This window comes from Mustelus asterias, chromosome 9, assembly GCF_964213995.1.
Source record: "Mustelus asterias chromosome 9, sMusAst1.hap1.1, whole genome shotgun sequence".
In the NCBI taxonomy this organism is placed as follows: Eukaryota; Metazoa; Chordata; class Chondrichthyes; order Carcharhiniformes; family Triakidae; genus Mustelus; species Mustelus asterias.
The window spans coordinates 17218586-17232940 of record NC_135809.1 but is presented as its reverse complement, the minus strand read 5'-3'; the positions used below and the strand labels follow the sequence as shown (position 1 = coordinate 17232940).

General features: G+C 44.2%; 1 protein-coding gene across 1 annotated transcript in view; it reads left to right on the top strand.

Annotated features, from left to right (window-relative positions):
* The window catches only part of ptprr (protein tyrosine phosphatase receptor type R), a 192181-nt gene that overhangs the window by 124019 nt on the left and 53807 nt on the right, over positions 1–14355 (top strand). Inside the window, exons 6-7 of the mRNA XM_078219746.1 lie at positions 2095–2281; positions 3883–3967. Of these exons, the coding sequence (XP_078075872.1) occupies positions 2095–2281; positions 3883–3967 (272 nt within the window). The remainder of the gene's footprint in view (positions 1–2094; positions 2282–3882; positions 3968–14355) is intronic.

Below are 14355 nucleotides of genomic sequence, written 5' to 3'. Positions count from 1 at the left end.
GGTCTTTTCAATGGGAGTATTAATGCCTGTGTTTGATTGACCATTTTATGAGCCTGAAAGAGAAAAATTTTTTTTCAAAGAAAATTCTGAATGGATTGTTTCATTTTAGTTAATGAATGTTTCACAGACTTGCCAGTCCATGGTACATTGGTCCTGTACTACGTGGATACTGGAAGAATGCCTCAATATCAGGACATTAAATGAATGTGAACATCAAATTACAGGGTCCTCTACACACATTATTTTCTGTTTCTCCATACAGTAGAATGCAAAAGATGACTCAATTTACTGGATAAAGTACTGTAATGCATCTGAACCCAAACATAGCACTGGTCTCTTGCCTTTTAGGGATAGAGTGAGAAGTGAAGCCACACTGGAGATGTAGTATCTCGATTTCAAAAGATAAGAGGAATGTCAAGCTATGGCAGGGAAAATGCACAATGATCACAGTCACAAAGGATGTAATTTACAACTTTAGTTTGAGTTTCTTGCTGCTGTGACTGAAATGGAAACCAGATGGGAGACTTTCAAAAAGGGAGCTGCAGGAAAAAGTGGCATGGATTTGAAAGCTGTAAAATGCTTAAGGACTTTGGTGAGGAAAGGGAGATTGTAGATGGGGCTAAAGGTCTATGAACCTAAAATTCTAAAGACGTTGACTTAATTTTCATGAGAAAGCGGCAGAGATCCAAAAATCATTGGGCAAGAATTTCAATGTGCTGTATGATATAAACATAATTTGTCTTAATCACTGTAAATCAATGTGGCATTCCACTGATCAGTACATTATATGCAGGGCAGCACAGTGGCACAGTGGTTAGCACTGCTGCCTCACAGCACCAGGGACCAGGGTTCGATCCTGGCTTGGGTCACTATCTGTGCGGAATCTGCATGTTCTCCCCATGTCTGTGTGGGTTTCCTCTGGTTGCTCCGGTTTCCTCACACAGTCCAAAAGAAATGTTGGTTCGGTGCATTGGCCGTGCTAAATTCTCCTTCAGTGTACCCAAACAGGCGCCAGAGTGTGGCAACTTGGGGATTTTCACAGTAACTTCACTGCAGTATTAATTAAACCTACCTGTGACAATAAGAAATAAACTTTAAAAACACTATATTGGATCCCTCAAAGCCCATTGTATATCTCTAGTATAGTAACTCCATCATTCCATTATGCATGATGGGAATTATATATCAGTGCAGTGTTTCAATCCCCACATATGATTTTATTAAAGTAAAAACATTGATGCCAGCTTTATATTTAAATGTGACCTCAAAAATGTTCGTGGCAGCTAATTCTTTAGCTGAAAAAAGCGGTGATGTCCTGAAACTACAGGTAAAGTTGCAAAAAAAACTGATACAATGTCAGCACCCTAATGCTTTGCAACGGTTTGCTTTTTGGGACTGCCCTCAAACAAAGTACAGTATAAATGTCTAAACAGACTTGCCTGGCATAGTTCCTGCACCTTACAGGAACTTACCCACCACCACGACAATAGCAGCCTAAGGAGAAACTGCATTTGGAACAGAAATTAAAATCGCGAACCCAAAGTGAGCGTCGAGATATGGCCTGCCAAATTTCCAGAGCTGGGGAAAAGGGTGGGAAGTAAGTTTACAATGGCGGCCCTGCATGTGCCCCATTTGGCCCGCCCAATTGGAGGGGGGCGGGGGTTGCTCAATGCAGAATGGAAATATTCAGTCCTAGTTACCAGACAAGTACAAAGTGGTCGAGAGAATTGGTTGAGAGGTGGAGGTACCTATGTGTTAGTCAATCTCAAGTCTGGGGATGATGCGTGGAGATGAGGAAGAGAAGGAAGCTGAGGTTAGATCCTTACTGAGTTCTGGAATGAATTATGAGCAGATATTTATAAATCGCATTCACTCCCAGCAAAGATCTATTACACTAAGAGTGGACTGGATGTTCCTCTACCTTCTGAAAATGGATGGGTTTTGAGAAGGAACTCCCATATCGGCTGAACCCTCACAGATTATCTCTCTTCCTTGTCCACTGAATAACATGGCAGTTTGCAGAGAGGCCCCAAGGGCCCAAGGAAAGGAACGGGATCTAATAAACATTTTCAAATACTCTTTCTTAATTCACAGGAGAGGCTCGAATGTATCGCTTACGTTGGACATGAGCACCTTGGGAAATGTTGAATCATTCAGTATTGCTCCCACACCCCGTGAAAAGATATTTCTGGAGTATCTACGTTCTGCGAGCCGAGTGCTTACTCGATTGCAACTGAAAGAATATGTAGCAAGTGCCCAGTCCCTTCAAGCTGAATTCATGGTATGATACTCTGTGCAGTGAATTTTGTACCTCAGTTTAATCATACAAGTTGTAATTGGCAAACAATCTTGTCTACATTCAATGGGACACAGCAGGAACCAATAGCTGTCTAAGCTGCAATTTGAACAAGAAAGGATCAAACATTTTAAAAGATTTTTCACTGGAAGCTGAGTATTCCAGCCAGTCTAATGTTATTTTAAAGATAAATTGATAGACAAAAAGATAGATACGGCAGCACAGTGGTTAGCACTGCTGCCTCACAGGGCCAGGGACCTGGGTTCAATTCCGGCCTCGGTCACTGTCTGTGTGGAGTTTGCACTTTCTCCCCGTGTCTGTGTGGGTTTCCTCTGGGTCCTCTGGTTTCCTCCCACAGTCCAAAGATGTGTGGGTTAAATGGATTGACTATTCAAAATTGACCCTAGTGTCAGAGGGATTAGCTGGGGTAAATGTGTGGGGTTACAGGAGTAGGGCTAGGGTGGGATTGTGGTTGGTACAGACGCAATGGACTGAATGGCCTCCTTCTGCACTGGAGGGATTCTATGATATGATTTTATTATTTTTGTTAAATAAATGCAGTTGATTTTCTCCCTACCTCGATCTCATGTTCAATGTGGAGTGAAATGTGGATATTGAACAATAAAAAAGTAGGCTCTGATGTATATAAATGCATTTGTTCATGAATATTAATTAATATTACATCTGATCCTCAGACATTGTTGATGGCCTGTCATAGCATTCCTTGATTACAGAATGGGCGGGGTTAATGAAGTGTTTTTTATTCATTCATGGGACATAGGCGTCGCTGGCTGGTCAGCATTTATTGCCCACCCCTAGTTCCTCTTGAGTGCTTTGCTAGGCCATTTCAGAGGGCAGTTAAGAGTCAACCACATTGCTGTGGCTCTGGTATCACAAGTAGGCCAGACCAGGCAAGGACAGCAGATTTCCTTCCCTAAAGGACACTAGTGAACCAGATGGGCTTTTCCGACAATCGACAACGGTTTCATGGACATCAATAGATTCTTAGTACTTTAGCGATCCCAATTATTAACTCCAGAATGCCATTACACCTACATTGTGACAACGTTCCTGTAAACTATCCACTGCTTAATAGCTTGAATGCTCGATTATATGGAACACGGAATCTTTTTAACCTATATGTATGCGCGAGTGATTCATGCAAATTGAATGTCCTGATATGATAGAGGTCTGGGACAAAGAAAGCAGGAAAGCGGCCACAGGTTTAATCATGTAATTAATCTCATGATGTAGTCATTGTGGCAAATTGCACACAAAATCACAAGACTGCTGGGGTATTTCCCAGTAGGTTATACATTCCTTACATTCTTTAAGAGCTCCACAGAAAACTTTCACCTGGCACTCCCATACCAGAGGATCAGATTAGTGTGTGGGATATGGGAGAGGGGAAGTAGATTTTGAGGGTGGATTTTATATCGCCACAATTGATACTCGGGATCAACTGAAATATTTATTGCGGACTTCTTTACCTGATAACAGCAATTTGTTCCTGCAGTGAAGTATGTGATGTTCTAAGTGCATTGGAATTTCTGATGCTTGTCCTTTTTATTCCCTTCAAATAACAGGAAATTCCCATGAATTTTGTGAATCCCAAAGAGCTCAGTATCCCCTGTCATGGAGCTAAGAATAGATATAAGACTATTTTGCCAAGTAAGTTCACCTGTTACACAGTTTGTCTGCTAAATATTTGTCTTGGATATCCTTGGATGCAAAAATGTTTATTTTCTTTATTGTTCAAGTTACATTGGCCAAGCCTGTGAGATTAGTGAAATAGGTAACACATTACTTATGTACGTTCTCCTGTTTAAAATTGGGAGTCTTGAGCGAGTTTAAAGGCCAGTAAGAAGATTTCCCTATTACTGTCAGTGCTAACTTACTCCACATGTGAGGAGGTCGGGGACAGCGGAGCACTGGGCTTTGAAACGATGAAACCAGTAATAATACTTCACACAATCACACCTTTGTGTACATTACGATCAACTGCATCCACAAAATTCTCATTTCGCACTGTAACATCTTTACTGGAGGCAGCATGTTATGATAAAATTACCTTTTAATAAAGCTTAGTTTAAAGTCTAATTATTAGTGTCAAGGATAGGTTTACATTAACACTGCAGTGTTTTTCCTCTCATTTGCCCTAAACCTCCTGCCGCTTACACTTAAAATCTATGCCCCCTAGTCATTTACCCCCTCCACCAAGGGGAAATTTTACATCCTGTCTACTCTAGCCAAGCCCGTCATAATTTTACACATCTCAATCATGTCCCTGTCCCCCCCGCCACCCCCTGTCTCCAAGGAAAACAACACCAGTCTATCCAATCTCTTCATAACTAAAATTCTCCAGCCCAGACCACATCCTGGTAAATCTCTTCTGCACCCTTTCCAATGCTATCATATCCCTCCGATAATATGGATTTCAGAGCTGCACACACTGGCCTCACCAACATTTTATATATTTCCAGCATAACCTTCCTATTCTTAAACTCTACGCCTCGGCTAATAAAGGCAAGTATACCATATGCCTTCTGATCCACCTGTCCTGCTACCTTAAGGAACTGATGTACATGCACACCAATATCCCTCTCTCTGCTCTTTGGTGCTTCCCAGGGTACTGCCGTTCATCATGTATTCCCTTGCATTGTTTGTCCTGCCCTGTCCATTACCTCACATTTATGGTAGACTATATTCTAACCACTGTCTTGTGTATAGAAGTTTCTCCTGAATTTTTTTTTGGATAGATTAATGTCTATCATATATTTATGCCCTAGTTCAAGTCTCACCAGATGAGTGTAGTAGCCACTGCTGGGACTACAAGCATTTCCAAGGAAGAAATTTATCCAGGACTTGGTAAACTTGAGAAATGTGGGAGGACATGGTGAGGAGAAGGGAACGGGGGGTTAGATAGAGATACTATGGGGGAGGGACAGAGAGGGATACCATCTTGGGGGAGTGCAGATCACATTGGTGCCAGCAGCACAGGGTTTGATTCCCATACCGGCTGAGGTGGATTCAGGACCTACCTCCTTGCCCCACCAGTGGTGGCAACCTTGGCACTGCAGCTCAGATCTGCCTTCAGGCAGAAGACTGAAGAAGTTTCTATTTAACTTATAACCCCCCTGAATTAAAGGAGAACACGACACAAGGAGAAAGCATTTTGATTTTTTTAACTCATTGATTTGTCCCAAGTCGGTGTCTATTTTTAAAAAATGTATTCATGGGATGTGGGCATCGCTGGCAAAGCCACCCTTTATTGTCCATCCCTAAATTGCCCTTGAGAAGGTGATGGTGAGTTGTCTTCCGGAATATAACTGAATGGTTTGCTCGGCCATTTCAAACGGCAGTTAAAAATCAACCACATTATCAAATTTCCTTCCCCAAAGGACATGAGTATACCAGACATTTTTATAATAATATCTTAGTTTCATGGTCACCGTAACTTTATTTAAATTGCATATTTATTTAATTAAGCTTCAACTCCCCAGCTGCTATGGTGGGATTTGAACTCATGGTTCCGCTTCATTAATCTAAGCTTCTGGATTACTCATCCAGTGAAATAATTATGCTTTCATACTCCTATGAGTATTTCTTTAGAACAGCTCATTAAAATACGTTCACCTTGAAGGGCTCCTTTTTAGATGCCTGTACACCCTCCAAGGATAGAAATGGCATCATTTCACCATCAGGCAAGAGGAAATCTCTTTGTAGTGAGATCAATTTTGATATTCATCTGTTTGATATGTTTTTGGATTCATCAGGGCACCATTTTATTACATTCAACCTCTGTTGAGATTCCATTTTTATTTATTTTTAAGGGAAGTGTGTGTTTCGCTGGCTAGGCCCGCAGTTTTTTTTATAGACCTCTGTAATAGAGTCATAGAGGTTTACAGCATGGAAACAAGCCCTTCGGCCCAACTTGTCCATGCTGCCCTTTTTTTTAAAAAACCCCTAAGCTAGTCCCAATTGCCCACATTTGGCCCATATCCCTCTATACCCCTCGTACCCATGTAACTATCTAAATGCTTTTTAAAAGACAAAATTGTACCCGTCTCTACTACCACCTCTGGCAGCTTGTTCCAGACACTCACCACCCTCTGTGTGAAAAAATTGCCCCTCTGGACACTTCTGTATCTCTCCCCTCTCACCTTAAACCTATGCCCTCCAGTTTTAGACTCCCCTACTCTTGGGAAAAGATATTGACTATCTAGCTGATCTGTGTCCCTCATTTATTGGCCATCCCGAACTGCCCTCCATTTTAGAGGACATTTGAGAGTCAACCACATCGCTGTGGCTCTGGAGTCACAGGCTCTGTAGTGGTTAGCACTGTTGCCTCACAGCGCCAGGGACCTGGGTTCGATCCCCGATCCCCATCTTGGCAAAGTCTGCACATTCTCCCCGTGTCTGTGTGGGTTTCCTCCAGGTGTTCCGGTTTCCTCCCACAGTCCGAAAAATGTATTGATTAGGTCAGTGACCATGCTAAATTCTCCCTCAGTGTACCCGAACAGGCACCAGAGTGTGGTGACTAGGGGATTTACACAGTAAATTCATCGCAGTTTTAAAGTAAGTCTACTTGTGACACTACTCAATAAGCTTAAAAAAACTTGTAGGCCAGACCAGGTAAGGACAGAGATTACTTTCCCTGAAGGACGTTAGTGAACCAGATGGGGTTTTACGACAATCATTTCATGGTCATCATTAGACGTTTAAATCCAGTTATTTTTTATTAAATTCAGATTTCATCATCTGCCGTGGTGGGATTCGACCCTGGGTCTCTGGATTGCTAATCCAGTGATAATTCCTCTGTGCCACTGCTTCCCCATTGTAGTGAAAAATAATGTTTTCTTGTGACAAATTTGAAAACCAAACAGTCAGAAGTAATGTTGAAGATCAGACTCATTTCACCGGCAGTAACTAAGGAGATAGATCTCCCTGGAATGGAATTACCTCCTCCTCCGCACACACACCGAGCTCCCAGCTACTGCACTCAACTATGGAGCACTCTCAAGTTAACTTCTTTAAATTGTCGGGATGACTAATGCCTGGGACAGAGGTTTCTCCACATAGCCTTTGGCTCAGCAAAAAAAGTGTCGCTTGAATTTAAAAGCACCATTTAATCTTTAAAAATAAATGAATGCCATCTTTTAAAATATAGACAGGATGGTACTCAGAAGAAATCATAGGAATCATAGAAACCCTACAGTACAGAAAGAGGCCATTCGGCCCATCGAGTCTGCACCGACCACAATCCCACCCAGGCCCCATCCCCACATCCCTACATATTTTACCCACTAATCCCTCTAACCTACACATCTCAGGACACTAAGGGGCAATTTTATCATGGCCAATCAACCTAACCCGCACATCTTTGGACTGTGGGAGGAAAGCGGAGCACCCGGAGGAAACCCACGCAGACACGAGGAGAATGTGCAAACTCCACACAGACAGTGACCCAAGCCGGTTTGTGGTGTCGGTTCCGGTGGCCACGGTGTTGGTTCAGGCGCCAGGCCGTAGTCGCTCGAGTCGTCTGTAGTCCCTTCCAATTGTCGGGTGCGTGGTGTTACAAGAAATGTAACAAAAAACTTGACACATCAAGAAAGCCAATTCTAAAGGACTGGAGATGGAGAGAGAGTCGTATTGTATTATTTACAATTGGATAAGTTGCTTTCTTTTTCAACTGGCAAGCAACTTGGCACAGTATTGTTAACTCTGAGAAAGCATCTTTCATTATCTTTCTTGTGGTTTCAATCTTACATCAAATGCTTCCATAGAAGACCGTTCCCTGTCGCTTGCTAAATTGCTCCTTTTGTACGGGCAGAATTTAAGGTTCTGCCACCAGCAGGTTGGTGGGATGGCAGAAATATCCCTTGATTGCTTTCCCACTGGTCTCCCACCCACCCTGACCTCTCTGCAATTTTACAGTAGGGTGGGCCAGCCCTCGACCAGACCTTCCCACCCTTACCCCAATTGAAATAGCCACTTAAGGGCTATTTCCCACTGAGCCTCAATTTTAAGGCAAGGGGAAGCCCAAAAAGTGACCCTGCTCAGGGCTTGGGGAGGAGGAGGTGGGGGTTGGTGTGCACCTCCATCAAAAGCCTCCTTTCAACATAGGATGCACACTCCTCACCCTCCCAAAAATAGCTCTTGCCTCTGTGGACATTTCCTCTGCACTACCCCGGCCTCTCCACCAATACCCTACCCTCCCTCTGTCCAACCCGATTACCCCCACCCACCTGCTAGGTCTCATTTTCCCTCTCTGCCCCAAAACCTACCTGGTTTCTGGACTCACAGGGCTCAGATTCTGGGGTTCTAAAAGCAAAATGCTGTGGATGCTGAAAATCTGAAATAATCAACGTTGCATAAATTCAGCAGGCCTGGTAGCATCTGTGGAGCGAGAAACAGAGGTGACATTTCAAGTCCGTATCAAAGGCTTTAAAATGATTTAAACCAAAAGTTGGCCATAACTCAGACAAAGGGAACTTTCTGGCATTCAGAACCACGGCTACCTCATCATCTCTGAAGAGATGCTAATGACCCACTGTACACGGGAGTTGTACAAAGGCCACTTACATTTTTTCAGCCAGTTCTGGCCATCAGCGACAACCAGACTGCCAAGGACCCTGAAAACTCTTTTCAAATTCTTAATGGTTGAAATATTACCAACCTCAAGAATCCAGGCTAAGGAATATCCATTCTTTGTGTAAGCTAAACTGGAGAGATGGGAGTAACATGATCCCCCACCACCACCCGGCAAGCTGGGGGAACCTGCAGAGTTGTAAATTCATCTGCCATCTTCCATATCGCAAACAGCAGCACAGAACCAGAGCTCTGTTCGGGTTTAAATACCTGGCCCCATCTGCTGGAACATCTGAACTCCTGTACCAGTGCCTACAGGACAAATTCATCTCTACATTCTTATCCCATTATCAAAGTCATTTCTGATGGAAAAGTGAATTATCCAGCATCAGTCTTCAACCTGCCGACTCTGTGAAAGAATATACCATTGGATTTTGATTATGGACTCTAGACTTAAATGAAACTATAATTCTCAATTCTGTGGTTTTTGCCCTGTAAACCTCTTCCTTTCTCTCTTCCCCTTTCTTTTATGGCTTGTGTGAAAAAGGAGGCTAAGGAAAGTTTAATGTCCGCTACAACTCTCACCAACTTTTACAGATGCACCATAGAAAACATCCTTTCCGGATGTATCACAGCTTGGTTTGGCTCCTGCTCTGCCCAAGGCCACAAAAAACCGCAAAGGATTGTGATCAAAGTCTAGTCCATCATGCAAACCAGCCTCCCATCCATTGACTCTGTCTCGGAAAAGCAGCCAGCATAATTAAGGACCCCACGCACCCTGGACATTCTCTCTTCCACCTTCTCCCGTCGGGAAAAATACACAAAAGTCTGAGGTCACGTACCAACTGTCTCAAGAACAGCTTCTTCCCTGCTGCCATCAGACCTTTGAATGGACCTACCTTGCATTAAGTTGATGAGACGATTCTTCTAGCCTCCAGCAGCGCAGCGGGCTGGGAGACATCAGCAGTGGCCGTTTAGTGGGCTCCCCACTGGGCACCACGGCCTCTGCACGTCTCCGGGGCCTGGATTTCTGGTTTAAATATTATAATGAACATTTGAATCCCATTAGCGGGCCCAGGACTGAAGTCTCTGGGCCTGCTACCGTCTCTCTTCCCCCCACCAGCAGTGGTTCACTCTAGTGGGGTTTACAACAGCTTCCCACTAATGTGGAGCCCAAGCCCGCTGGAGTGAAGGGAGACCATGGAGGGCCTCCCAGGAGGTCAGAGGTAATGGGGGCTGGCCCTGGGCATTGCCAGCTTGGCAGTGCCAGCCTGCCCCCCAACATTGCCCAAGGGGCACTTTGGCACTGCCCACCAGGCATTGGGCAGTGCGAAGTGGACGGGGCCAGAGGGGGGTAGGGCCTATTGAGGGGGGGGGAGGCCTGTGAGAGGGCACGATCGGTAGGGGTGGGGGTCCCGGGTTGGCCATGGGGAGGGGATGTGCTGCCTGGGGGGCGGGGGGGGGTTGCGACTGTTGGATTGGGGGGTGTTCGGGGCTGTCGGTGGGGGGCAGTTTGGCAGATCGGGACTGCAAGGGGCAGTCCGGGGAGATCGAGGCAGGCTGGTGGGGGGTTGAGGCTGGCCCAGAGATGCCCAGGAGGCCAGCAATCGGGTGGTGGGAGTGTCTCACGGCCAGCGATGGGAGATTGCTGTACTAGCCAGCTGGCCAATGATTGGGAGTGCAGGGCTAGTGCGCAGGCGCCAATCTCCGCTATGACAGATCGGCGCAGGTGCAGTGGCCCACTCAGCGCTATGCTGCCGGCCTCTCCAGCAGAAATAGGCCCCACCCCTGGATTTTCAATGTGAATTTCGCTAGGGCACAGAGTGCGGGAGATACATTTTGAAAATCACGCTCAAATAACCAGCAAGAGTTAATCCCGCTTTTACACTAATTTGGCACTAATTTTTACACTAATTCTGGGAGAATCCTGGCCAATCTTTCTCTCTGCCCTAGCTGTAACTGTAACGTTACATTCTGCACCCTCTTCTTTCCTTCTCTATGTACGATATGCTTTGTCTATATAGCGCAGAAGAAACAATACTTTTCACTGTATACCAACAGTAATAAATCAAATCAAATCAAAATCAAAACAGGACTGTTTAAATCAATCTCCTTCCCGTCCGTACTTTTAAATGTGAGCTGTTCTTAAGCCATGGATTGAAAAATGCATTTAAATCCGGACAAAGTCTGCTGCGATAGGAAATGACGAACAAGAGTACACAATGAATGGGTGTACATTGGGAAAGGTATAAAAGGAAAAGGATTTGGGTGTGATTATTGGCCATTCACGAGAAGTACCAGTCATTGTGAAGCCGTGTCGCAAAGCAGTTCAAGTATAGACTGCACCTTGTAGGTACTTGATTATATGTTGAAGGAAGGTTATTTTAAGATTTTTTAGCTCATTTAATCCCATTTTTAGACGACTGGAGACAAGTAACACCAGCAGATGGCATCTCCCATGCCACGCTCCCTGAGAGAAAACCCTCCATCGATCTCCTCTTCTTTCACGCATGGGCAATGGTTTAAATGTCCAAATGAAGGTTCTGACCATTCAAATGAGTTTGCACCTGGGTGAGATGTCTTCAGAATCAGAAGCACTTGCCCCTTCGGGTACCCCTGTACTCCACAGGGAATATAGGGATAGGAATGTTTTCCTGCAATTGTATAGGGCGTTGGTGAGGCCACAACTGTAGTATTGTGTGCAGTTTTGGTGTCCTTATCTGAGGAAGGATGTCCTTGCTACAGTGAGAGTACAGCGAAGGGTTACCAGGTTGAACCCTGGTGGAGGCCTGTCATATGAGGAGAGACTAAGTCGGTTAGGATTATATTCACTGGAGTTTAGAAGAGTGAGAGGGGATCTCATAGAAACTTGTAAAATTCTAATAGAGTTAGCCAGGGTAGATTCGGAAAGAATGTTCCCAATGGTGGGGGAGTCCAGAACTAGGGGCTCATAGTTTGCGGATAAGGGGTAAATCTTTTAGAACTGAGGTAAGGAGAAATTTCTTCACCCAGAGGGTGGTGAATGTGTGGAATTCACTATCACAGAATGTAGTTGAGGCCAAAATGTTGGTTGATTTCTAGAAGAAATTAGATATAGCCCTTGGGGCTCAAGGGATCAAGTGATATGGGAGGGAGGGGGGATCAGAATATTGAATTCGATGATCAGCCATGATCAAAATGAATGGCGGAGCAGGCTCGAAGTGCCGAATGGCCTCCTCCTGCTTCTAGTTTCTATGTTTCTACACCACTAGAAGTTGGTAAGAAGGCAACACCCTTGTGCCAAACAGTGGGCAGAAGATCAAGGGAAGCCATTACAAGTATGAAAATGACTGGACTGAGAATAAAGGGTCGAGAGCTTCAAGTTTTTCGGTGTCCAGATCACCAACAACCTGCCCTGGTCCCTCCATACCGACACTATAATTCAGAAAGCCCACCAACGCCTCTACTTTCTCAGAAGACAGAGGAAATTTGGCATGTCAGCTACAACGCTCACCAACTTTTACAGATGCACCATAGAAAGCATTCTTTCTGGTTGTATCACAGCTTGGTATGACTCCTGCTCTGCCCAAGACCGCAAGAAACTACAAAAGGTCGTGAATGTAGCCCAATCCATCACACAAACCAGCCTCCCATCCATTGACTCTGTCTACACTTCCCGCTGCCTCAGCAAAGCAGCCAGCATAATTAAGGACCCCACGCAACCTGGACATTCTCTCTTCCACCTTCTTCCTTCGGGAAAAAGATACAAAAGTCTGAGGTCACGTACCAACCAACTCAAGAACAGCTTCTTCCCTGCTGCTGTCAGACTTTTGAATGAACTTACCTTGCATTCAGTTAATCTTTCTCTACATCCTAGCTATGACTGTAACACTACATTCTGCACTCTCTCGCTTCTTTCTCTATGAACAGTATGCTTTGTCTGTATAGCACGCAAGAAACAATGCTTTTCACTGTGTGTTAATACATGTGACAATAATTTAAAAAAAGATATTGTACTGGTTTAACTGCCAGGTTTTTATTTTTCTTTCAGGTTACATAGAGCAGCTCCACAGTCACAGATTGGGGGCGGGGTGCTCCTTTCTGGAGGAGGGCAACAGTTATTATTGGCTCAAAGGGATCAGCAAAATTAATCCATTGGTTCTTTCCTCACATCTGTACCAATGTGCTACTTTGCAAAAGGACATGGTGTTGAATATAATCTTCTTCGCTAACTTTATGTATCGGACTCAGTATCAGAGAGAAAAAAATTGACTTAAAAATAAGAAAGAAATATCTACTTTACATTATTTTATTTTCGGGCGGGGATTTTCTGGCCGCTTTCGCCCCGAAACTGGAAAATCCCCGTCCGAGGTCAAGAGACCTTTCCATGGTCTGCCCCTTGCCCGCTACGATTCCCGTGGCAGGGCTGAATGGGAAAATTTGTCCTTTAGGGGTGGAATGCAATGAACTGGAAAGAAAGTCGTCTGGAAGCTAATAAGTTGTAAGGTAAAAGTGCAGTTAAAGAAAGAAAGACTGGTGTTTATATAGTACCTTTTCCAACCATGGGACAGCCCACAATCAATGATATTTTTTTGAAGTGTAATCACTAGTAATGTAGGAAAATGTTAAAAGTTTACATTATGATTGCAAGTTTGTATTCGCTTGAGTTTCGAAGGTGGGGGGGAGTGAACTAATTGCGATGCTTCAAAACAATAAAGGGGTTCAATAGGTTACAAACAGCGAAATAATATCCTCTGATGGGAGAGTCCAGAACAAAGAGACATAACCTAAAAATAAGAGCGAGAAGGTTTGGAAGTGAAATCAGGAAACACTTTTTCACGTAAGCAGCAGTGGAAATCTGGAACTCTCTCAATCAAAAGAGCCGTGGATACTGGGTCAGGTGGAATTTTCAGAAGTACGATCACTGTTGGAAAAGATTATCAAGTGATATGGCACAAAGGCAAATTAACAGAGTTGTGATAGATCAGCCATGATCTAATCGAATTGGAGGACAGACTTGAGCGACCAAACAGCTTATTCCTGCATAATAGAAGAGTGTTTGGAGCCAGGTGGCTTGGCTCCTTCTGCTTTTTCTTCCGGGAATCCAGGTTTACTGGTGCAATGAAAAGCTCTTCACCTTTCTGACTGTAAGTGTCTGACATAAACTGAATCACCGCACAGTTTTTAATGGTTACAGGTTGACAGCCTATACCTCCTCAGCACTATGTTGACAATTTCACTGAGTGTCGACAAGGATTGTTGTGTCAAGTTTTGGTACGTTTTTATTGGTATTATAGTCCATGTTCTGAGATTGGGACTGAAACATTCTGTTGGGGTGCACAAAGAGAAGCGCAGAAATTTCTCCCAGACTCTATCCCAAATTCTGGGGTGAAGGACATGAACTACAATGGTTCAGTACCTGCACCATTCGCAACACTACCAGAATGCCTGCCTCAGCGTTTGAGGGGAGTAATATTGCTGCAGTAATC